Source organism: Mastacembelus armatus, chromosome 14 (genome assembly GCF_900324485.2).
Source record: "Mastacembelus armatus chromosome 14, fMasArm1.2, whole genome shotgun sequence".
Lineage (NCBI taxonomy): Eukaryota > Metazoa > Chordata > Actinopteri > Synbranchiformes > Mastacembelidae > Mastacembelus > Mastacembelus armatus.
Genome location: NC_046646.1, coordinates 8,683,179 through 8,708,696, shown reverse-complemented (window position 1 = coordinate 8,708,696; position 25,518 = coordinate 8,683,179). Strand labels below are relative to the sequence as shown.

The 25,518-nt window shown below is 37.3% G+C and overlaps 1 protein-coding gene and 1 long non-coding RNA gene across 2 annotated transcripts; one reads left to right on the top strand and one right to left on the bottom strand.

Moving 5' to 3' along the window:
• Window positions 1–962: 962 nt before the first annotated feature.
• Window positions 963–7,758, bottom strand: LOC113143288 (protein phosphatase 1D-like). The gene is made up of 6 exons (XM_026328832.2): window positions 7,093–7,758; window positions 5,459–5,687; window positions 5,179–5,303; window positions 4,893–5,074; window positions 4,460–4,687; window positions 963–3,165 (listed from the first exon to the last, which is right to left on the bottom strand). Exons 1-6 carry the CDS (start codon window positions 7,607–7,609, stop codon window positions 2,725–2,727), a joined length of 1,722 nt encoding a protein of 573 aa, XP_026184617.1. The 5' UTR covers window positions 7,610–7,758; the 3' UTR covers window positions 963–2,724.
• Window positions 7,759–7,826: 68 nt separating this feature from the next.
• Window positions 7,827–19,201, top strand: LOC113143289 (uncharacterized). The gene is made up of 4 exons (XR_003297018.1): window positions 7,827–8,087; window positions 9,717–12,760; window positions 17,287–17,402; window positions 19,114–19,201. It is a non-coding gene; the product is annotated as an uncharacterized LOC113143289 (long non-coding RNA).
• The last annotated feature ends 6,317 nt before the right edge of the window (window positions 19,202–25,518 follow it).

Genomic DNA, 25,518 nt, shown 5'->3' with positions numbered 1-25,518 from the left:
GCCTGTGCAACTTGCAGTGATGATGCTTATTTATAGGAAAGACGAGGATGGGGAGTAGAGGGAGATGACATTGTGATGCTCCACTAGCTGATGTACAGTGACACACTGTCTGCACTAGGAGGAGAGTGTTGCATGTTAGTCAGGTCAGCAGATGCTGAGTTGACAGTCAATGAAATATTAACGTCAAGACACTGATGTCTTCATGTCTTAGAAACAGACTATGAGTAAGGACAAGGAATATTGTATATACTGTATGTCACAGGGTCATTACAAGAAAAAATGACCTGGGATTATTTTCGTTTACCTCTGTGTGTGTCAGGTTTTCATGACTAATTTACATCAGGGAATGGAAAGTTTGGCATATAATGTCATTAGCACTGGTCTAATTTCTCTTAATCGACCTACTGTAGGCTACAATATCTGATGACAACACCTTTCTGTTTTGAAAGGGTAAATCTTAAAAGGATTATAGCAGATATACAAGTGCCCTGAGAGCTTCTTGTGCTCACTTGCAGGAAGGTGGAAAATCGACAAAGATCAATTAGCATTATCAAACTGCCTTCCACACACTGTACTGGGTAATAATCAGCAACTATTCCTATTTAAGTGGCTATATTTTATGATTTCAATAAACCATTTATAGATTGAATTTAAAAACACTGAAGATGCTTTTTACAGTAAACACAAATGTTTAAGTTGAATCCCTTTGCATTACTGCCATCTGCTGGAACATTATTTAACTGCAAGTGCAGCCTGCACAACTATGAGAATATAACCCCTGTACTGAAACTAGACAATAGCTGAAGACAATATATTTAATGCACTAGTCTAAGATAATCAACAAGCTACATTAATAAAGAAAACCATGTTAAAATGAAAGTCACTCAGGAACTAACCTGAGTAAACAGATTGTTAGGTCATTAACACATTCAATACAAGTTTTAAACAGACATTACAACACCAACTGGAAAATGTGAATTTTATTACAACACACAGACACTGCATATCCAGTCACTTTTAAAGCATGTAATGTATACACTTAGTCCTGAAAACTGGTAGTATTATAGTTGATACAACACACCACATGCTCATTGACATCCACTGCCTCTGGTCACTTCACAAAACACAGAGTAAATCTGAGCATGCCAGAGTCCTGAAAACCCCATTATTTTGCATATTAACATACTGTACAAACTTCTATTGCATATTGATATACTGTACAAAAATCAACAAACTGCTCTGTAATTTAACTGTAAAAACAATAACCACTTAAGAGCAGATATAGTATGCCGCAGTGTGAACGGTAAAATAACATTGGTATACAACTGAAATGCTTGGTTGACGCTGGGCCAACAGCCATACTTACACCAACATGGTCTCAGGTCTCAAATACAAAAACACATAGAAAGCACCTCTGACTCATTTGTGCTAAGGCAACCATGACATGTTGTACAAAAAGAAAGTAAACAAATCAGCAAGAAGAGTATGTGAGCTGCCATAATAACACAAGTTAGAACCTTTAATTTACAATATACCACAAACTGGGCACTTCCTATATTGAGCAATCCTTCCATATGGTGTTTTATGTGTGGATTAAACACAAATAATGGATGCAAACCATACACAAGGATACTATATATGATAACAATAGGAAAACATACTGAGATTGTGTTGGTGCCCACTGGACACTTCAAGTGAACAGAATGCTACACAAACAAAATTAAGGGAAAAACAGACTTAAAGCTACCATCCAATAAGGCAGAGGTACGGATCTTGGCATTTTACAGTACATAAACACTCAATTTAGCCAACAAGCTGTACTTCTGCCTCCATGGTTTAGACAAATGTACTTCTAGAAAGGCCCAAATTGTGTATGTGTATATATATATATGTTGGTCAGATGATAAATGTAGGTGCTTGGAGTAGAATGAAACAGTCAAGAAAAGAAATATGAAAGTACCATTTAAGGACCAACCACTCAAATCACACACACTCACACACACACACATCTACGTATATGGATGAATTGACCTTTAACACCTCCTCAAGTTATGCATAAGCTTCATCAAATAGCTGAGTAGCAACTGTGTTTCTTGACAGTACATAATTAGTCACTGATAAAGACACAAAGCAAATACCTGCATAATCACCTCAGACCATTGCTTGTCATTTTTGCCCACAATAGTGCACCTACATTATTACCATTACCAAAGGGTTCCACTGCAACTGAAAAATATGAGATGAAAACTAATCAATGACAATAGTAGCATATTTGTCTGAGGTATTAACCCCAATCAAGGAGAGTCAGGCATGTTGGAGCATCCAACAAATCAAAACAATCTAAAATAGTTAATTTCTTCGATAAAATTCTGGTAGATTGCATGTGTCACAATTCTGGTGAACTAATGTTATCTCAGATTATGATGATCTATCTTCAAAATATGCCTTTTAGATTTACATACTTATAAGTATGAAAATAGATTGTGCAGCTTGAACAAATCTAAAATTCATAACATAAAAATTTAAAATGGGGGCAGGAAAAGGAGGAAGAAGGTGAAAACACATTTACAATCTTGAAATTCTCACTTATTTACAAAGACTCTGTATAAAAAGCTATACATCTAGGAACAGGCCTGTGTTACAGCCAGGACACGAGCAAAGCTGACATGATGCAGATTATCCATCTAGTCTCTGTCCAGAAAAACAGTTTCTAGGAGGCAAAACCTAGCACACACACAGCGCAGCATTGTGGTGCGGTGGTCGGATACCACGTTCCTCAGAGGAGCCTCTTTCTCTCTTGTGAGCATGAGTTTGAGGGGATTGTTCACTCTGTGCTTTGCTATGAGCCGTCTTCTGAGGGTAACCCTTGTTGGTGGCCCGGCCGACCTGTCGGTTAGGAGTTCTGAGCTCAGGTGGTATGTGCATAAAACGACGAGACCTTTTTGGTGGAGGAGCAGAAGTAGCACAGTCCATTTGCGTTGTTGAGTCTTGCTTTTCAAAAACATTCACGGGACCATCAGAAGGGGGCAGTGTGGATGTCACAGAGTCAGCATCAGGTAAGAGCTGTGCTGTGGCACAGAAGGCTGCTTCATACAGTCCAAATGCCTGCTCCAGACTTGTGGAGTTTTCTTTGAATGGGGAGGGAGCAGTTGCTGCACCACTCTGCTGAAATAAAGCAAATCAGTATAAACAATATAACGGAAATAGTTTTTATAATATTCATTATTACCATTCAATTATCATTCATCATCTAATTAAGTTAAAAATAAAAAGGAACACAATTTACCATTCAACAATTCAACACTAAAAATGAGACACACAGACAAATGCTGTTACAAATGGACAGAGACTAAACTCATGGAAATAAAAAATAGTTTTAATAAATAATATTGGATTAAGATGTGTTCAAATGGTTCTACACTGGGCTTTAGGTGTATTGCATGCACGTATGATAATGGGGCTTGTAAAGAATGTGTACACCGGTTATAGATATATGATGTTTGGACAAAGAAATGCTAAAGGTGGGTAATTGGGAAGATAGAGCTCATCTCAAAGCTGTCTTGTATCTATTGTCTTAAAAAAATGTTACCTAAAAAAACCCCTCTTCCCTTACAGTGGTCATGGAAACTAAACATCTAACCTCTAGATGCTATCTAAAAAAAAAAAAACTTTTTATTGTCTTTCATCACATCTTGCCTTTAGCCTTTAAAATAAAGTTCAGAGCAGCACTCGTGATGCTAAGCCTAACACATTCTCTTGAGTAGATTTTCTCACTTTGACGAATGACTCTTGTAAATACTCGGCACTTTCAAAGAAATGTATGATGTACAGCTCTATTATGGGAGTACAATTGCACTAGTACTGTAGACTAATCAGCTGTAAATGAATTTAGTTATTTTTATGTCCAAATAATAAAATTTTGGCCACCAGGCTCAACAAGATGAGCCTGGCTATTCTGCTAATAGAAATATTAATTCATTTTCTGGCCATGTTGACACATTTTCATAACTAAGCAGTCACCTCACTACCACTCCAGGCATGTCCATCGCTCATGTTCTTCTCCGTATATCTCATCTTCATAAAACATTCCATCCTCATGCTCCGCCTGTTGGCCCCGAAAACAAAGATTAATGTGGTGAACCAATGGTCCACTGATGGAAACCGCTGATATGACCTTAAGTCAACAGCTATTGGTGTCTATGGAGCATCATATTTGGTGTAAGTATTTGAATGACAATAAAAATGGACTGGAATATATACAGGACAATACAGTGAATAGAAAACAAATGTACAAAAATATTCAGTATATTTTTCCATTGTCAGAGTAGTGTTGAGACACTTTTCCCAGCAGTGACCAACTGCATTTGGAAAATACCTGCCATTTTGCTGTATGACTTAATATGGCCCGACCCTAATGAAACATTACAAAAGGATGATGCAACAATAATATTGCACTGACCTTTGGGACCTCACACGTGTTATAAGTAGTTCCTGGGTATGGGACATGATTGATCCCTGTAGCCATGTCAACCACAATCTCATCTCGATGCATAGGGATAGGTGGGCCTCCACGCTCCTGCAGGGCCAGGACAATAACTGTTGTGTTGTCTGCACGGAGCATGCGTTCTTTCCAAAACAGTAGGGCTGTGCATCCCAGCCGGCGGGCACAAGACATACCTTTTGGGCCCTGGACACAAAAAGAAGCAGCAGAAAGAAAAAGAAAATCAATATTTATGTAAAATCTTAAAAAGTCTATTCTTTAGGCTTAAGGTGTGAAAATCAAGGCAAAAATAAACACATTCTAATAAGTGATGATTGTTTTTATACTGTTAACTCAAAAATTACACTCCACACTACATGATTACATTACTATTAATTGTGCCATTACATACCACCATTTTGTCATGGCTATAACACATATTAACAGCATTCTTGGGTGGCACCATATTCCACAGTCCATCACTGCCAAGGATGATGTAGTGATGCCGTTTGGGGTCTAAGGTCATCACAGTGGTATCAGGCTCTGGTGAAACCACAAACTCCCCGCTGTAGAAATCGTAGCTCCAGAGATCACCTGCCGATAGACAGGAATATATAGCACTTTTGCAGGAAAAATAAAACAAGAAAAAATACCAATATTCATATCATTTTTGTTTCCAGAAAATATGCAATTCTCACCAAGGGATCGGGCCACAGCCAGAAAGGGGATCTGGTCAATGACTGTACTCCTCCTCACAGGGCCGTTATGGGTCAGTCTGGGTCTCTTCCATACAACACGGTTCACCCCAGATTTCTTCATTACACTACAGTTACAAGAACAACAAAACAAAATTCAGCGCAATACAAAGATTTTAAGCCTGGTAGAAAAGAACAAGTGCAAGAACATATCTACCCTCCATGTGATGTTATTTGGCAATCTGACATCGCCTCTGACCTTATAATGCAATGAAGTTCTCACCTGCCACCTAGTCGTTCAATCCTTTCTTTTTCTTTAGGGAGTTCTGGCTTGTGATCTTGTGTTATTTCAAGTGCTTGAAGCGTGATATCAGAGTCATTTTCTTTCACACCAACCACCACTGCTGAATCACCGACATGGGCAACGTACATGTGAACTCCACGGATCACAATAACGCTGGCAGTGGTGCCAGATGTACTGGGCAGGCCAGTGATAGTCTTTGGCCACTCCGCTGTAAGAGAAAACGAAGAGAAACAAATAAATTTAAAATAATTAATGAACCTCAGATTGAATATGGTCAGTTTGCAAGAGGAACACTAAGATTTGGTTAAAATAGTCACTTTAGATGAATTTGCTATCATACATCACTTCAGAACATTAGCTGCAGACTGCAAACTGCAGACTATCAATGGTAGCACAAGTAGGGCTTTTTATGATTGTGGTAACAAGTGATATGGACAATTTAATACAAAGGCTTTACTAAAAACATCTAATGAATAGAGGACACTAAAGGCAAGTGGAAGGAACACTTAAGGCAGAAATATGTTACTGGACTTTACACTCTACACCAGGGGTAGCCAACCCTGGTCCTTGACAGCACCTGTCCTACTGGTTTTCCAACTATTCCTGTCCTACCTACTGATGATTACCTAGATCAGAAGCTGGAAGTGCAGGGATAGTTGGAAAACTGGCAAGGCAGGCTCTCAAGGACAAGGCCAGACTACCCCTGCTTTGTACCAATGAAGGCTTTAAGGGAATTATGAATTTAAGAAATAAGATTGAAATGTTGTCCATCTGTTATAAAATGATTACCAGTGTCTACCGAGCTCATGATGGGATTCATTTGACAAGCAAACCACAAACTCACTATCACAATTCTACTAACCTCTGATCATCTGTTTCATTGAGAATGATAACCAAATAAGATTAAGCTTAAGCTTACTTGAAAAAAAATCAGGCTTATTTTTGAGAAGTTCTCTTTCATAAAGCAGGATTCAATATGTTTAACCCACACTTGCCATAGAAATATACCCTGCAGAAAAGCCTCTCGCTGTTTAGGCTAGCTTTTCACCTTATGATTCTCCAGTATTAGCAAACAGACTGAAACACACTCACCAGCCCAAATGCACAGATCTTGTACACTTCTTGCATCATCTACACATGTATCTCTTTGACTTTGTGGTTTTGCCAATTTTCACTTTAATATTCCTTTATCAACATCATTGCCTCTGTCTTCCTCATGCTGATTTGATGATAGTTTAGCTTCATGCCTCAGATCTTAGACCTTAATGCAGGCTTGAATTATCCGGATCAGATTAACGCTAAATTGGCGACACAAAGTAATATGCTGGAAATTTAGAAATCTCATATGTTTAGATTCTTATCTAACTCATAGCGTCAACTGGGAGTCGTCTGAATAAAATACACTAAAGCCCTGTTAAAGGCCTGTGTTGTGATGCAGAAGGTAAACAAAGCAGCACCAAAATGAAAAGCCCCGTTGTGGGTCAGTTTGCCATCAAGCGCTGCTGAGACTGAGACAGCAATATTCTGAGCAATAGGCATTAAACATAACTTGGGAAGCGAGAAATGTGAGGTGGGGAAAACTAAGAGTACGAAGCTGAACTTAGATGACTTACGCAGCTCTTTCCACATTGCATGGTGACAGGCGATGAAGCCTTTCCGAAGTGCGGCACACACTTCACTGTGATCCTTTGACCAAAAGCCCCGCTGCCTTTTCAACAAATCCCACAGATGTTCCCGTGCGAAATGTGCCGCTTCCCGACCCCCATGGCCATCAAAAACAGCGAAAAACGCCACAGACCTGCGAGTGTCGACTACATGCTCTGCGACCTTTTCGTCCGATACCGGTGCACTGTTGTTGCCAATGTCCTCATTAGACAGACTCTCTACCCACGCTGCAGAGGCTGGACCTGATTCGGCAGTAACGTTATGGTCATGTGTCCCGTTTTCAGTCTGTTTAGTGTGTTCACTCTCCGCTTTTTCGTGTCCCCCATGTCTTTGCGAATTTGGATATTCTTCGACTGTCGACGGCGTCGGTTCGTACTCGACTCTTATCTCGACAACATCCTCCATGTATTTCCTCCCTCCTTGCTCTGAAAATGCACTCATACGAAATATTAATGCCTCGTCCATGATTGTGAACGCCTAATGGTAATTATCTGACTAATAAACGGACATAAGGAGTGACTAAGTGTAGCCTGCAAGCTAATTTTTTGAACCGATTTTGCCGCGATTGTGTGGCCGAAGTCTTCCTTCCTTTTTGTTTATCTTCTCCGAGACGCCCCGCTGTACGTGATGACGTCACGCCTCTCCGCCTATCAACTTCACAAATACCACGGCGGCACGCCAGACGCTGCCTTTACGTCGAAAGTCGAAAACTCGCTCGGAAGCATTGAAAGTACCCGAAACGACCACGTTACACAAACTGCACGTAAAGACCTCAGGCTCGGTGTGACCCTTCATGTGTCTTCGTGATGTAATGCTCAGTTTGCCATACACCATTCCCATGACTAGCTTCTTTTGACTCCATGAAAGTGAGGGCGCTTTAAAGTCACGTAACGTATAGCACCTTTTACGCAGAATGCACTGCAGTAAGGCAGAGCAACAGCAAGTAAGTAAACAATTTTTAACGCAAAACAAAACTACCCAGACCTTCTGTAATGGTTTGTTATGAGCATTTGTTTTGTTTCTTTTGCGAAACCTTTATTTATTTATATTTGTAAGTATATATATATTTTAAAGTCGACTACAAAGTCCTGGTCCAAGCTTTATAAGTTTAATGGTCAACATAGACTCAGTTGTAGATTTATCAGGGGCACCTTGCTAAAGTCCGTCTAGTACAACTGCTGTGAATCCATTAAGTTTAGTTTGTGCTTTACCTGTTTCACAGGAGAGCCTGCCCTGCCAGTTATTCAGCATAGCCTCATAGATATACAGTAAGATATGCACTAAAAATACACGGAAAATGCTTTTAATATAAATAACATAAATAGTCTTATTTATCAATTAACTTCATACAAAGTGCAATATGCTCATTGTCCTCATATGCAAAGCAAACATGTATTTCAGCCTGCTTAAGGTAAAGATTCATTTAAAATCACAGTAATTAATTTTGATTTAGTAATAATTTTATGCTAGCCTAGAAGTGCATTTTAAAAGAAAAAGACATTGATCATAAAACTTCAAATCAAAAACTTTCTGCACAGTATAGTGGTTTGCACGAGTTCTTTTTCAAGTAGTGCTACAGTAATGCCAGGTGGAGGCAGTGTTAATCCAGTAGAATAAAGTTTTATTTTTAACCTTTCCTCTCAGTTTAAACAGAAATATTCAGTATGCTGTATATTTAAATATAAAGTGTAAACCAGGAATTTCACAAATGCTTCATGGCATCACACATACATCTGTTTTACTTTGAAAAATATCTAATACAGATCTCTTATGTAATGGCTATTAGATTTTTATCGCTATGTGAATAATAGTTTTTTCATTTGTAAACTACTTAGACATTAACTGTCAAACCACGTGCACTGATTCATGCCTCAAGCAGAAAATCCCCAGTTGTTGTTGTCAATGTTTATGTATGTACTCTTAATCACTCTATCAGGATGTGTTTATGCCTGAGACACAATGCAACTATAACAAAAAGTATGTGCAGTATTTATTATGATTTGATGCATTGCCTATATTCCTTTTTAGGACCTTGAGAGGTAACTGATGTTTTTGATGCAGTTTTTTGTAAGACATTATCAGATCTTTAGATGACCTTATGACTACAATGAAGAAATTATTGATAATAGCATTATACTGTTTGAAAAGCTAAAATACATGCCAGATAACCAGATCTCTTTTCAAAAGAGAAAACATTCCTGTATTTAAATATTTCTCATTACAACATAACAAATTCCTGAAACCTCTGTATATGCTTTCCTCTCAGCACATACTTTACTGGTTTCTCTCTCATGGGATTCTTTTCTTCTTTTAGGGAAAATTTTTACACCTTTTTCTTGTGTGAGAGAAAGGAGCGTAAGTAAGGGAGCCAGAGAGAGGATGAACGTGTTTAAGTGGAGGAATTTCCCACATTATGCTTTCTTTAAGTATCTCCATCCTTTTATCCCTTAATACCCTAGGCTCCGACCTTGACTTTAACCCTGAAAAACCTATGTTTTAGAATCCTCTTTTTTCTCATTTCTTTTTTCATTCTGCTTTTCTTTCTTTCTTTACCTTTTATGCCCATTAATAGTCCAGCCCCAGAGAGGTGCTGTCTGCACACAGGCCACCATTACAGATGAAGAGGCAAAGTGATTTCCATGTAAATGGTGTCAGAATGTCATTTTCAAGTGAAGCTGCTGAGAAAATGAATTCCTGAAGACGAGAGAGATTACCAAGGGGCAATGACACCTGGATTGCATTCTCACAGATTCTCCATGCAGCTGTTGTATTATGGTCCTTCCACAAAAATAGCTTTGTTTTGCTTCCTGACTGTATAGATGCTGAGGTGTCAGTCAGCTCAACTGAAATGGGAAATTTACAGGGACTGAAATATTACCACAGAAATGTATTTGAATAAAACCACTGGCCATTCTGTTGGCATGATCGAATCATACTTACACTTAATGTTTGTGAGAGAGCACAGTCTTGTTATCATTGTGTAGTCAAGGTGTAATGATTCATTGGTGAGTGTAGAAGGTTTTCAGGATAAAATAAATTATAATTGAAGCTCAGTAGACCTCAAGGCTGGCCATTACTCTATATGACAGGTTCACTATACAGCTAAAGAAACAAATATTTAGACCAAGACCAGTAATGGAACACTACAAAGAGAGGCCAGAGCTAAAGGTCAACAGCTTTATTAGACATCAACCCAAACCTCTGTCTTTTTTGTTTTCTCACAAAGAAAAGACTCATTTGTAAAATACTCATTCCCAACACCTTCAAAGAGGTTAGTACAGGGTAAAAGCTCATCATCTCACTGCTGCTCTTTAGGTAGCTTCATTATGTGATTTGAAATACATTTGAAATTCTATAGGCAGATAACTGAACATGAAAATATTTCAATACATATTAATGAGAAACTAACTAATGAGGCACTGGCATTTTTTATTTCCATAAAGGTGAAAGGAATATGAAGCTGTGATCTAAGCATTTTATTAGAAGTTCATGCTAATGGAGGAAAAATGGTTTAGACAAACTTGCATCTGCATTAAATCAATGTTTTATCCTTAATATAAGAGTAGGAATATCACTTAAGGACTTAGTGTTGTGTATGCTAGCATCCTATTATAGTAACCATGACAGTGGATTACATTACATAATGAATGTACATGTCAAAGGTCACATAGAGCAGAAATCTAATGAAATACAATGATTATGTTACTTTATATGCCCAGTGTTTCAGTATTTAGGCTAAATAATGTTATTTGCTTCAAACAGAATTACATCCAGCAATTATCTGCAAATATCAAAATGTTTTTTATTTGTTTTGCTGCATCTTGCCCTCAGTGTCAACCAAGTAATTTAGCCATACTGACTAGTTAAGCAACATTCTTGCAAGAGAAGACAAAGTTTTCTCAAGCTGATTATTTGTATGTTGTCTCACACCAAGTCTGCTCCCGTCAGCATGATAGATGACCATGATATTGACTTGAGGTTAATTCAGAACTGGAGCTGCTGAGTTAGATGAAGGATCTTGATAAGAGTGATGTTGATAAGTGTGTAGTTGAAAAGAAAATTGTTCTGGGTCACATGTCCTGGTGCACCTCCATTGCAGCAACAACTTATATACATTTATCCATCATTTTTAACAGCAGAATTATAGCAAAGAATACCTAAAAGCCAAACAGCGTAGAGTTCACATTTATGGATTTATAAGTGCTTTTAGTTTTTCATCTACAAAATAAATACAATAGGAATCAGAGACAAGTGTCTTGAAGTCACTTATATGTCTTGTGAAAACGGTAACCACAAATACTCTTTGTGGAGACAGTGAATGTAACACAAACGATAGACTGTATTATCCACTGAGACCTGCACACTGCTCTACGTGATAGATTGAATTGAATAAATAGCCGTTGAGCATTGTTGCGGATCAATTCTCCTTTTGTTACTCACATCATTACACAAAAGAAAATGCATTCATCAGTCATTGTGGACATAGTTTTCAATAAAAATAAAAAAAAAAATCAATGTAAAAACAACTGACCAGGTCATGGACAAAAAATACAGGGGAATGCATAGTGGGAGATAGTAGAAATGAGCAGCCACAGTTCCACAGACATTCAACTCTAAAATTTCTTGTGGTGTAAATGTGTTTTTGTCTTTGTTATCTTTGTGATGAATTGGTTGTTTTCCTGCCTTCTGGTTAATACATGCTAAGAGTTAAACACCCCTATGTACTTGAATAGGAAAAAGCAGAAAGCAAAAATAAATGGGGAAAAAGCTATTATAGTTTCTCACTGAAAGAGAGAGAAGCAGGTTGGTTCTGCTGCAGGTAAATGTACACCCTGTGGGATACTTTTCTGCAGACTGTGAACCACAACACAGGGATGCTGCTTTCAATAACATATCCAATGTTGCAGGTAGCTGGCACTATGTATATGGTTTGACACAATTTGGAGCATAAGACATAGTCTACTGTACATATATAATTCAAATTTCTGTCAAATCATGCAAGAAAATGTGTTTTAATAAATAATAAATACCTGAGAAATATTGATGCTGTTGCCAAGACAGACTAGAAATATGCCATTTACATTTACATTAACACACCGGTATAGTACACTTAGTGAAAGTATTTAGGATAATCATCATCTAGTCCTAGATGCCTCCAATGACTGATAAAGGTTGAATGCAAAAATTATATTTATAATTTTTCTTTTTTAACTCTGAGAAGATACTGTTGAAAAGATAATTCATTTGCTGAAATTCAGCATTTTCTAATGTCCTTGAGTGTGTGAGTTGTCTGGCTTAATCTGTGAGAGTAAATTTTCTGAGTGCAGCCTTAGGACCCTGAGGATATTGGACCTAGGTTGCTGCAGAGGTAGGTTTGTGATTTGTATGCACCCCATCTGATAGCGTCTCCTGGATCACAGATGGATTATTTAGGCTTTTCCTTCGGCATAGTCTCCTTCTTTTGATTTTTTCTCTTTTTTACAGGTCTACAAGATATCCTCTGTTTTCTTTTTCTCTTTTTTATTGTTAGGTATGGATGCTTAAAACACGCATTGGCAGAGATTTGGCCATAGCAGACAAAATGGAACAATAATACTGGAAGAATAACCTAGAGGGGTAAGTTGTAAAGTTGTACTTATTTATATTAGTGAGGTTTGTTTAGTAATTTCTCTATTGTGAATGCACATATTTTTGATATAAGCGACTTCAGAAGGAATTGAATGCTTCCCCTTCCCAGTGATTCATGCAGAAGCATATGCTGTCCACGTGCTGTGCTGAAAGTTATCTGTGGCAGCCACAAATTGCAAATTGTTAATAGTATGATGTTGCATGCTGCCATACAAGCAGTTTATGCAGAGTATACCTTTCTACCTTTATATGTTTCATGTTTTAAATGTTCTATGTTTTTTTCTATATATTTACTATGACTGAAGACCTAAAATCTGGTGTATTTCATAAAATTATCTGACTGGATGTTTTACTTTACTTTGTGATACTTTGGTTTTAAAAATTAAATTAGAACTTAATTGAAGTACAAATTCCTGATGAATGACAGTTCAGTCAATCGTATTGCTAAATATTTTAAATGCAGTGGAATGAAATAGGGTGACAAACATATACTGAATTAGTATACTATGAATGTATTATTCAAAAAAATCATCTGTTTAAAAAATATAAAATGCCTTAGTGTTCATTTGTACAAGATCTTTAGTTTTTCTCTCTCTGTGGTTTCTGTTTTTCATTTATTTCTTTTGCTTCTGGTTCTAGGAAATCTTTTAATGGTCGTGAAAACCCTAAAGACATTATGCTTCAGATGTGTACAAGTAATAGTTGCTAAGATTATGTTCAAATAAAGCTAAACTCATATTTTAAAGGATCCTTAATCTGGTGGATTTAGTGTGTTTGGCTGTACTATAAATTCATAAAACCCTGAATGTAAATTGTTTGACTGAATAAAGGAAAGGTGTTAAGTTGAATCAATGGGTTCATTTGCTGTTTAATCCTTTTAATCTGTAAATACCTTCACCTGGTACTAAGGTGCCTACTCAGCTGAGTATTGCTTGTCAGTGTGAGTCCTGACAGAGCTCCAGACATTGCCTCCCATACTTTTAATATCCTTTGTCTTGCTCTGATAGCTCTCATAATGCTCTATAGTGGCAGTGATTGAAGCCTGTATTTGTCTCCCCATCTATTTTTCCAAAAGGCGAAGCCAGATGTCATTGAAAACTGCCAGGTGTCGATAAGAACTCTTCAGACTTACATGATGTGACAGTGAGCCTTGTATAATGTCAAATCATGTGATGTATTACTTTTCTTGATTGGCAGTAATATATGCAGCTGGTTTGTGAGTACATCAAATATCTGTTTGTCTCAATAGAGCAAGCCTCTTCTTCCATATGCCTCCCACTGGGGCCTTGATTTAGACTCACTTCTTGTGCAGAAAATAGCCAGTGAAACACACTTCCTGGTTGTGCCTCCTGCTTTCACTCGGCATCCCAGTTTTGTGTCACTACACAGCTGCTGATTAACTATCACAAAAATCAGCATTGTGCATATAGATCTACACAGATTTAAAATTATTTTCCTTAAACTTGACCATGTATAAAAATACCCCAAATAATAAAATATTTAAAAATTAGTATATAGAACAAGAAGGATGGAGGAAATGCAGTATGTATGTTGTTATATTCATTTAAATGCTACAGGTGCATTAAAATAGGCAGAATTTTTGTAGTCCAAAGTAAACATGTCTGTAACTTTAATTATCTTGGCTGCTCCTTATTACATGGAACACTTGGTATAACATTTTGCTACAAATATTACACTTATTTGTCTATGTGAGAGCAGGTGATCGCACTGTACTCAACCAGAGAAGGGAGAAAAGATGGGCAGGGGCGATACTGAAAGCTGATTCTGTTCACGCTCCAGTGCTCTCTACAGTATGTGATCTGTCTGCTGTGGTATAGGGAGAGCTCCTGTTCTGTCTTATTGACAATATGTTAGATGGTAAGCTGTGATTATTCCCTAGTGGACAGAAGAAGGAAGGGGAAATCAACACTCCTGCACTCCTGTTTTTTTTTCTTCTTCTACCTGCATACTTTTCACATCAGCTCACAAATACAGCAATTTATTGTCATATATATATATATATATATATATATATATATATATATATATATATATATATATATATATTATACACTGTTGATGTTTTTTACGTAGTATATACCTGACCTTGTTTTCTCTGTCATATGTCATATGTCATATGCTTAGAGTAGGTGCTTTTTCTGTTTTAATCATGTCTTTTTTCTCCCACTGGCAAATTTTTAAATTAGATCTTGGATTTATTATGTATATTCTCTTCTACACTTCCTGCCATTCTCCTTTCTGGCTTTCTCAGAAGATATGTTAGATAAATCTAAACAATGCAATGGTATTATTACCATCCTCATATAATATTCATCTCTACAAAATGTATTTTTTATAGCTCATTATGTTAGTTATATATATCCATTTGAATATCCATTCACATTTGTAACACTAGATTTCAATATGAATGTTGTCTTATTGAATATTATATTACTGTGGAATATTATTGTTTCTGTCCTCAAATCCTCGGCATCTTTGTTAGATAGATCAATAACTTGAAACTGAAGTACAGGATATTTTACTCAGGGCACAACAAAATAGTTTAGAAGTGTTTTTTCTTTTGTTGTGTCATGCATACAAATATGTGAAGACCACATTGCCTCATGAAAATGAATGTAAACCAGATTTAAAATGAGATGTCTAAGTATTATGGAAGCTCCTAAACAGAGCAGTGCTTTATGCTAAATGCTAACATTATTTTTTTAGTTTAAGTACCACACAGTATAGTAAAACATGAATTAAAATAATTGTATTAAATTTAGCCTACTTGACTTTAACTCTTCAGTTAAAATCTAAGGATAGAAGGAGAAACACTAAAGCTATACTGCAATTATAGTATGCTATAGTGTAGTATGTTTGTTTTAAATAATCAAGATATAATAAACATTCATGGCAATTTGTGCCTGATAGTATGATAACGTTCTTAGTTACCCCTCTAATATGCTGACTGTTAGCCGATGTAATGTTTACCCTGTTTGTCATCTTAGTTTATTGTGTTAGTATGCTAACATATGCTAATTAGACAGCTGACACTAATGGCATAATTAACTTCCCAGACATATGGTCATAGAAGTCCAGTTTGGACAGTTTGAAATTTTAACTTCATGATGGTGCTAGATGAAAAGTGAGGGTGTCACCAGATCTGCACCAAATTTATCCAGTCCATCAGTCTATCCAATGTTTATGGAGACATTTCATTAAAAAAAAACTAAACTTCTCTCTAGAGAAGCATAATTTGCAGATAAATATAATTATTTATAGTTTCCAAGAAAAATCAATCATCTAAAGTTTGAAAATAGTCAACTAGCTTGAAGATATCTAAATTAAACAGCCATTCAAATTATCTTTTTCAAGTTTTTTAAGCTATCCTCGAAAGATTGAATCACTGACAAAACTGTAGAGTAATTCCTCCCTTTTAATTAAACAAAATGGGTGGTTGTTTTTAATTTTTACACCTAACATATCCTTTGCATCACTGTGTGCTCAGTATAATCACTTTCTCCTCAAGTTTTGGCATATTTCTAGTGTTGGCTGTTGGTGTGCATTTCTCAGAACAATTAAAGTGGTGCATAGAGTTGGTGGCCACAGGGTGCCAAGACATCCCAGGAATCTGGCTGTCCATCAGACAGCTAGGATGGGTTGCAAAGCTGTTTGTACCACAGATGGCTGATCAGTAGAGCTGACTTTCTATTTCTCTCGCCTGGCACTGTCACTACGTCTCATCACCATTCCCACTTGAGAGCAAGGATGTGTTTTATGTTGTGTGTTGTGTGTGAAGTTATGTATCTGTCAGGGGGTTAGGCTGGAATGTGCAGCAGGTAAATGTGAACATGTTTGTATGGTGTTGGAGTTGTATTATGTATGAACACATGAAAATTTGATGGGAACTTGAACACAAAGCATACACATACCCAGTTTTGCACAAAGCACACAGAGAGCTTACTGTAAAAGATGTTGGAATATGATAGGAAAAGCAACACTAAAGCAATAGTAGTCTGTATTCTCCCAGTATGTGTGGATTGGATCAGACTGAAACAGAGTTTGGCAGTGTGCTGGATGGGTTTCAGAGGAAAGTCCATCTGTCTGCCTTTCTTTTTTATAGTGGAATTTCACACAGGAATATGGTTGTACATAGCCACCAGCAGGGTAGACAGAGTTTGTGTGATTCAACATTGTGAGGAGAATTATATTAAACTCCTTAAGCAGTAAAACAGTTGACCACAGTAGAACGTTATCCTCCTAATGCAGTGGAATCTCAGTGAAATGCAATAGAAGTGATACATTTCGTGTACTGTTAAAAATATTTCCAAAGTTTTTTTCAGAATTCTAGTTAAAATAATAAAATCATTATGCAAAAATGAAATAAAAGCATATTTTGATATTTCACTAACTCTGCAGCATTTTGTATAATTTGCTGTTTATTCTTGCAGAATTTCTCAAGTTATGCACGTTTTAAACCACAGTATTAACAGTTTCACCTGTCTTTCTCTCAGGTCTATTAAGGCCTTAGAAAACATGAGGGCTGTACAATCACCCATCATGTTCCTTCTCATCAGCCTGCTCTGTGTCATCCAGCTGCAGCAGGACTATGCCATGGACATATTGTCAGGTGAGAATCTCTTGTGTGGATGAGAATACTATTATAAAAGAAGAAAGTCTGCACCTCGTAGGTGCAGTTATGCTGTCCTCTTGTGGTTGAAAAGTGTAAGACAGAGAACTCTGTATGTATTTATTTCCTATCCTTGTTTCAAAATGTTCATGAAACATGGAATCCAGATTTATCCTTTACATACTGAGTGTCGCTCAGATGCTCTCAGCTTTCTGTTATGCTTATGTAACTTCAGCTACAGTTTATTTGCATTTGTAAAATCTTTTTGCTTGACTTTGACATAACCTCAATATCTTTTGCCTTTTGTTGAGTACAGTTTTTTAATTCTTTTACTAACATTCATGTCAAATAAGATTGTAGTACTGTAATGTATATGGTGATTGGGCATACAGGGGGGATTTCAGTGGAAATACATTTTAGATGTTTATGAGAGGTTAATAAGTTAATTAATAACATGTAGTATTATAGGCAGCTATGCAACATGTCACTATCATTTCATGTTTAATAATACCCTGGTATTGTACAGACATGACAAAGTGATGGCACCCTCTAGTGGTATTTTTTAATAACATCAATGACTCATCACAGCCAAGCCCCTGCTAGCATCTAAAATATTATTTCCTGAGTTATTGGAAAGTGGTGATTCCTTTTGCACACATGATTATGGTTAGTGCATTTCTAATTTAATTTATAAAGAGTAGTCATAATATTTCAAATTGTGTCACTAAATTAAAAAATGAATAATAATTTGACTAACGTAAACTATGCAGTAAAGTTTATTGGTTGCTCCATCAGCAGTCCGTATCTTCAGGAGTGCATTCCATTAGATTTAGTTTCTGCTTACACAGAAGAAATCATATTCCTCTTGTGACCACTACATTAAGGTGGTTATGGACTTCACCTTTTTGTGACTTAATGATAATATTTGATTACACCTTAAACTGTTGGCCCTCTTAGAATATGCTTCCAGAGCAAAATTGATTCTTCTGCTGACAAGGGACATATCTTCTAATCTATTTATAAAACAATCATAAACTTACTTTAAACCGATGAGTCATCATTTGAGTCAAATTGAGCTCAGTGATTTCTTTACAATGCAAAAAGTAGTTCAGAAAACTGCTTTGTTGACACAGAGGCTAATGGAATGTATTCAGGTCAATTGCAGCCATTCTGCAACACTTACTGGCACCTTTCAAAATACTGTATTTCATCCATATGAACAGAAATAAAAGGATCAGCTGGCAAGACCTGGGTGCATTGCTTTTCTGTTAGTTTGATGTCTGTGCTTTCTGTATCAGTCACTGATACGGAACATATTCACTAAAAATGAATAAATATGAAAAATTTGGAAACATTCTTCATTTGTCTTGGCGATTTTAAAAGGTACCAAGGTTAATTAAGTAAAGGTTATATATTTGCCAATTTAATTTGCAATAATTAATTATAGAAAGATGACGAGCTAACTGCCTGTTATCTATTTGCATTTTCCTACTTATCAAATGACATAGGGCTCCTTGTCTTCAGCATATCTTCAACTTTGAAATATATTTTTCAGCTATTCTTTTGAGATAATTACTCTTTTATTTTCTTGTTGGTAAAACTTAGCCCAGGCAGAAAACCTTCCATGTTGCATATGGAGAACCTAAGCAATTTTGTACATGTTTCAATTGCATAGCTCACACTGTTATTATTCTCACACAAATAAATACAGATAAGCCCAGAGAGAACCAGGATGCCATCACCCAAACACCTGCATCTGGAGCTGCATCTGACCAAGACAGCAGCCCTGGATACAAAGGTATGGTCCACATCCTAAATGTGGTGAAGTACTGATAATATAATATACCATGTTGTTGTTGGCTGCAGTATATATACTCATTCAAAGGTATACTCTTGCACCTTCTCTAAGTCAAAGAACATGCTCTATATGCACGTTACTAAGAGCAGAATATGTTGTTTAGCCTCTTATTTTTTCCGTGAAAATGAAATCTATTTTATCTGTTTCTAAGCTGACTACTTTGCATTCTAGGTTTTATCTTATGAAAAGGTTCTAAAGAAATGTGTAAAATAAGCCTCAACAAAGCCAACAGTAAAGTGATGCTCATGGTTTTGCTGATTCTGTGATTGTCCTTTGAAAGAGAGAACCCAGTTCACAGGAAGAGGAGTATGTTTCCTTTTGCTGACAAAGACTCTAATACCTCTTAATGCCAGTTCAGCAGCTGTAGTCCTCCAGTGCAGTGTCCAGACAGTTCAATGCCCTCTCCCTTTGCTTTGACATTTTATGGCAGGGGCTATGACATGGGATGTACTTGGATAGAACAAAGGCCAACATTTAAGAGTTCTTCACACCTTGTAGCCTCTATGTTTTTTGGAAGCTGACACAATCTGGTTTATGTGCTCAACAGTCTTTCTGATACCTGGAGCAGACTGACGTTAACACAGACAAATCAGAGACATATATGAGTTGCAAAATTAACAATATTTATTGGCCCATTACCATTTAATAGATAACCTATATTTTTTTTGCTTTTGTGGAATCTAAACTGAAGCTTTTCTGGCCAACTGGCGTAATTTGCTGCTCTAAATATGAGAAGCCATATGCATTTTTCCAAACATAAAGTTTCATGGCAAGACTGAGAGGTTGAAAGGATGTTCAAGTCATAACAACTAGTAAGACCATCTGGGTGGCAGCCAGTTTGCCAGTATGGAGGAGATCAACAAGAGTAGAAGCATGCTGTCTCTCATTTTCTTTCAATGCTTTGTATGACCCTGAGCAACTGCAGTGATGTGCTGTGAGATGCTCTGACAAGTAAGTAAAGATAAAAACAAGTGGAGAAATGAAAGACCAAGTAAGCTGTCAGAAATAATAGGAGGCTGGGAGAGTGGAGACTCAGAATGGGGAAAATAATGTGGTGAAAGAAACAGCTAATGGCAGTGATGGGTTATATACATAAAGGTCCACACAGTGCTCACTGGCCCTATATTGTGATGTCAGGTATAGACTTTATTTCATTTCATTTTATTTTGTGGAAAAAAACAGTGACTAATGGAAGACTAAGGCCAACTTTGTTGCTCTGTGGAGATTCCAAATTATTTATTCCTTCATAAATATTTTTTGGATTTGCCTTTGTGCTTTTTGGAGATATGTTCCTCATCTGGCTCAGGGCCAACTGGAGAGCTACTTTGGAGTGAAATAAATAAAAATAGGTCTCAGTGCTTGGCACTGTCTCCTTGAAATCCTAGCCATTTTATGCACTGTGTTGCCATGAAGACGAGTATGTCTTTGTGTCCATTTTTCACCATCTGTTCCTGGAAATATTGGTGCTGGAGATGCATTGGATTGTGACCAATCGTGAAATGCATGATAGAATTCACAAACCCTGCATTTAGCTGTGTGCACAGCACCTGTTGTTCTCTTGGGACACCACACGCATAAAGCAAGTGCTCCTCTGGTGGACCTCTTGCCTCTTGCTATTTGTCCTTGTCATTTCTCATTTATTCTTATTAAAATTATGAAATGAGATGAATTATGCAGTCATTACATGAACAATACTATATTGTTCTCTACATTACTATATTTTTTGTTAGGTATTTTTGCAGTTTGGTCTCAGCCACCTGGGCAACTAGAGAGTCATATGGTGTGGATAGTATTTACTTGGAATAAATTAAAAGATGGGAACAAACAGATGTTCTGTAGGGAGGAATAAACACAAAGCACACACAAAGAATGAAGACTGAGGAACAGTGCAAATGGAGAGAACTATGGCACAGTGGTATATTGCTTATATGAACTGGAGAAAAAAGGAAAAATGCAAGAAGGCAAAGAGAAGAGAGTGGAAGATGTTCTTAAATGAAAAAAACAGCCAGAATGTATGTTTTATGAAGTCTGAAATGTGCTTGTGGTGAGACAGTAATTTGACATATTTTACTAGCTGTTTACAAACTGGCTCAACTTAAAGAGCTGACTGCATTCAGGAGAGCCACCAGTGATCCACAATGGACAATGAAAGGATTTGAGGTGAGAGGGAAGGGAGAGCTGAGTAAATAAACTTTGTACTGTCTAAATGTGACATAAAAGACCAGAAGTGTTCACTATTTATTTTGTGTCTGTGGATGAGACAGAGAGGTCAAAATTGTCTAAATACATAACTGTTCTCTCTCTTCTGTTAAGGAGGTTAGCGTAAATATTTGTAAATCTCATGCATAGTACTTTTTATTGTACAGTTATGCATATACTTGCATGGATATTTTTCTTTTAACATTTTTTGACTTATTTTTATATGGCCTTGGCAATCTCAGAATTAGGACGCAAAAGGAGTGTTCAGTGATACATCAATAATGTATTTCTAAAACAACAGCCAGCAAAGAATTTGAGAATTTGTGACACCACTGTAGGCTGTTTCCTACTGAAGACAGAGGAGATATCAGAACAAAAATGCCGAGGAGAAATTACTACTACAGGTGAACATGAAAAAAACATTAAACAATGAGCTTTTCTCTTGTTGCAGTAGTGCCCGCCACAGACTGTGCTGCAGCTCCGCAGCCAGCAGAGGGAGTGCTGAACTGCTCAACCATCAAAAGACATGTTTGAGACTCAATCACAAATAAGACTATTAACTTTAAAACTGATTCATATTTCTCGGTGCAGATTTGATTTGATTTAAGCGGGAATATCACTCAGCCTATGTGATTATTATTTGAACATTTTTTGCTATGAGAATTTCATATGTTAGGTTATTCATTTCTAATACACCTCAAATGTCATCTAATATCCCAGTGGTGTGTTCAGAGGTCACAGAGTGAAATCCCGATCGATTTTTTCTTTCAGGGAAAGAAGCTCAGTGTTGCTGCTGCTGCTGCTGTTTCTGCCCTGTGTGGATAAAGGGACATTTTACTAGCTCATTAAAAAATACCGGATCTTTTCCTGTATGTGCTGCCTGAACCACCGGTCTTTTTAGGTCCCTAATAAGGACACGGTGAAAGTGCACGTCCCTCTGCCTTGATGGGAGGATAAAAATAGTATCAATCATTTGTCAGGGTGGAAACATTTTGGTAGGGGAATCTGCTTTTCATAAAATGTTCCTCCTATCATAGTTTAAATAATGATGTATACACACAAAAAAGCGTTTGATGCAGCTAATTGGATTCAGTCTACTGCATGCTGCTGCCAGAATCAGTAAACGCCTTGACTTAAATTTGTGGGACTTGATATTGTGGCACGTGGTTTGCAATATTTAATCGATTAAACTCATAAACCCCAGGTTACATAGTTTGCACTGATTTTGGTGTTTTTCTAGCATTTATTAGGCTGCCGTAGCCTGGGTCTTTTTCATAAGGGGCGAGCCTGATGCAAAACCTAGCAGAGCGCGTGGTGAATGCACTCTTATGCGGTTAAATGGTGCCTGACTCGCAGGAATCTCCTCTGCACAACAGAAAAGCCTTTGACTGGGTAGGAAAACCAAAGTAGCGCTGCGCGCAGAGACGCACGGCGCCTCATCCAACCAGCGCCGGTCCCACGAAACCGGGGTTCATGAAGGGGATACTACACATTTAAAGCATTAAAGTTAGTACAAGTATGCGCTTATACTATTTGGATTTTCCCCCTGTATCCGGCTACTTAAAGCTGCTTTTCAAGTGGACCCCAAAGCGAATCTGATGAGCGACCGATGAATTCCGCGAAGTTATCTGCATTGAGAAGTGAGGAGTTCGACAGGAGTGGATTACTTCTTGAGTTACCCGCAACGATGTCTCCGACTAATGTGAACTTTGAATCAAATAGAAATTGATCCCTCCCTGATGAGCAGTTCTGAACATTATTATCTGTTTTATTGCGGAGTTCAGGAACTCTTCTCCGCCCTGATCCCTATCATCGGCTCTGCGGTAGAAGTTGTGACTTTGATGAAATAGACAACAGACAAAGCGCATTCTAACTGGATTTACACCGTTTCCAGCTGCTCTTGAATGATGCCTGCCTGTTTGACGGGACTTTACGGTTTACTGGCGTTTCTACAGATTTGTTCAGGTATGAGTTGCTCATTGTAGAGACATCGTTTGTTTTAGATGTGAGTAGTTTCATGAATATGCACTAATTTAATGTAAATGCGATGGTAGAACAGAAAGAGAGAGAAGTGAGAAGGGCTGATGTATGTTTGCTAAGTTTGATCTGTCATAGCGCCCTGCCGGTGTTTAGGTCACCCCTTTCCCTGTGTAGTCAGCAGTATCAGTAGGTGGCCCCTGACCTATGCTGCTTGCTGCCCGGTTGTTGAAAGTGACCCATCTGTCTACATCCTCAGCTACAGTCCAATGAAGCACAGCCTCTTAATAAGTATCTATTATCACACCGGTCAAATTTGCTGCAACAATAAGTGTCTGGATGAAGGAAAGAGAGTTAGAGCCAGGTTTATGTGAGAACACGTTGTTTTATGTATTTGATCATTCGTATGGAGGAGTCCAGGAATGGTATAGAGTAGTAGGTTATCATCGTTAGATCTCAGTGGGTGCACAGCCTACATCACATGAGCTGCAGGTTAATGAGGAACAGAGAGACTTCATTTGGACAGTCCCTTTGCACCAGACAGACCAGTGAGGATGCATTATTTTCACTGGATGGGAATAAGGCTCAGACAATGTAATTGTTCTGCATGATGGATTCATTACTAGACAATTCAATTCACATTCCCAAGATTCAAATATATATTATTCCCATGCACTCCAGTTAATATCCTCTGTTACGTTTTACATTTTTTGATGTGCTAACTCCAGAGTACACCCAAGTCTTAAATTTCATTTGTTCATAAGGACAATGAACAATAATCAAATTCAGTTTCATAATTGTGCCAGTATTAGCCACCAGGCAAATTTCACCTCAGTCCTTTAGCAGATGTAAAACCAATGCTTAACAATTTAAGACAAAAATACATATGACATCAATGCTGAAGCATGTTTGAAATTAGCCATTGGATGAAATGAAATCGGAGACAGAGACCTAGAAAAAAAGCTTTGTGTTATTGAAGTTGTGCAGTGGGTGTTATGTTTCTGTTGGATCCTGTAAAGGTTCATTCCAGGAAAATATATCAAGGATGACACTGATATACCAGTGAAACTGTAGGAGGAGGTTGGCTGCACATCACCACAGAAAAGTTCTGAAAATGTAAAGTGCTGTCAATATACTCACTTTCTGCTGGAGTATGTTGGCTCATGCATATTTTTTTATAGCTTTTATCACAGCTGCTATTAGCCACTTCAAGCATCACACCTCACAGGTGTGGCCATTGATGGAGCACCAGTAGGAACCCTCCAACTACTTAAAAGATGCACAATGCAATATTTTGTAAAATACAGTACAATCAAGTGCAGGCAAATATATTTATAGTTTTGAAAGACTGGGTTTTGATCCAGATAATATTAAATGACAACCTTTTTAAGTACATACCTACTGGAAACAAGCTGGTTGAGCCTGGATGGTTTTTAAAAGTATGAGGGTTCTACCTACAATGGAGGACTTTATTTATTGCCCACAAAATACAAAAAAAAGCTACAGTATACCAAAATAGAAAATAATGACTAAATCCCACATCCTTTAAAAAAATACATAATCTTCTGAATGGATTTTAGACTAGAGCTTAAAAAATATATTTTTGTCGTAATATTCACCACTTATCTTAGAAAAATTTATTGCACTCATTGCACAAGGTATACAATAAAACAGATTTTTTTTTTTTTGTTAATATCAAGAGTCCCTCAAATTCCCTAGAGGCGCCAGTCGTGTTCACTCTAAGACAAAGACAGCTGTCAGTAACATTAGCAGTGGCCACAGACTGAAAAAGAACAATTTGTTTACAGCCCTAGAGCTTCCCATAAGTGTCTGACACTGTCTGACTTTTTTTCTTCTATGGTGTGAGAGCTGTTGCCCACTTAAAACGATATGTGGATTTAACACAGTATAATTTTTGGATGTACAGTAACATCATTCCTTAAAATAAACGTAGTTTTATTCTATCAAACTTTCCTAAGTGTTATACTTTCCAAAGTTCCTTCCTTTGATCAGAACAGAAGTGGTACAGTGTTAACATATGGATATAATACAATATTCTACCAACTCCTTGGTAAAGTTTTC

Bases quoted from the DNA above. Each gene is read 5' to 3' on its own strand.
- LOC113143288 (XM_026328832.2), bottom strand. From the start codon at position 7,609: ATGGACGAGGCATTAATATTTCGTATGAGTGCATTTTCAGAGCAAGGA. The intron at 5,075-5,178 runs GTGAGAATTGCA...GTCTATCGGCAG, and splicing joins GGCTGTGGCCCGATCCCTTG to GTGATCTCTGGAGCTACGAT. The intron at 3,166-4,459 runs GTCAGTGCAATA...GCTTTATTTCAG, and splicing joins ACACGTGTGAGGTCCCAAAG to CAGAGTGGTGCAGCAACTGC.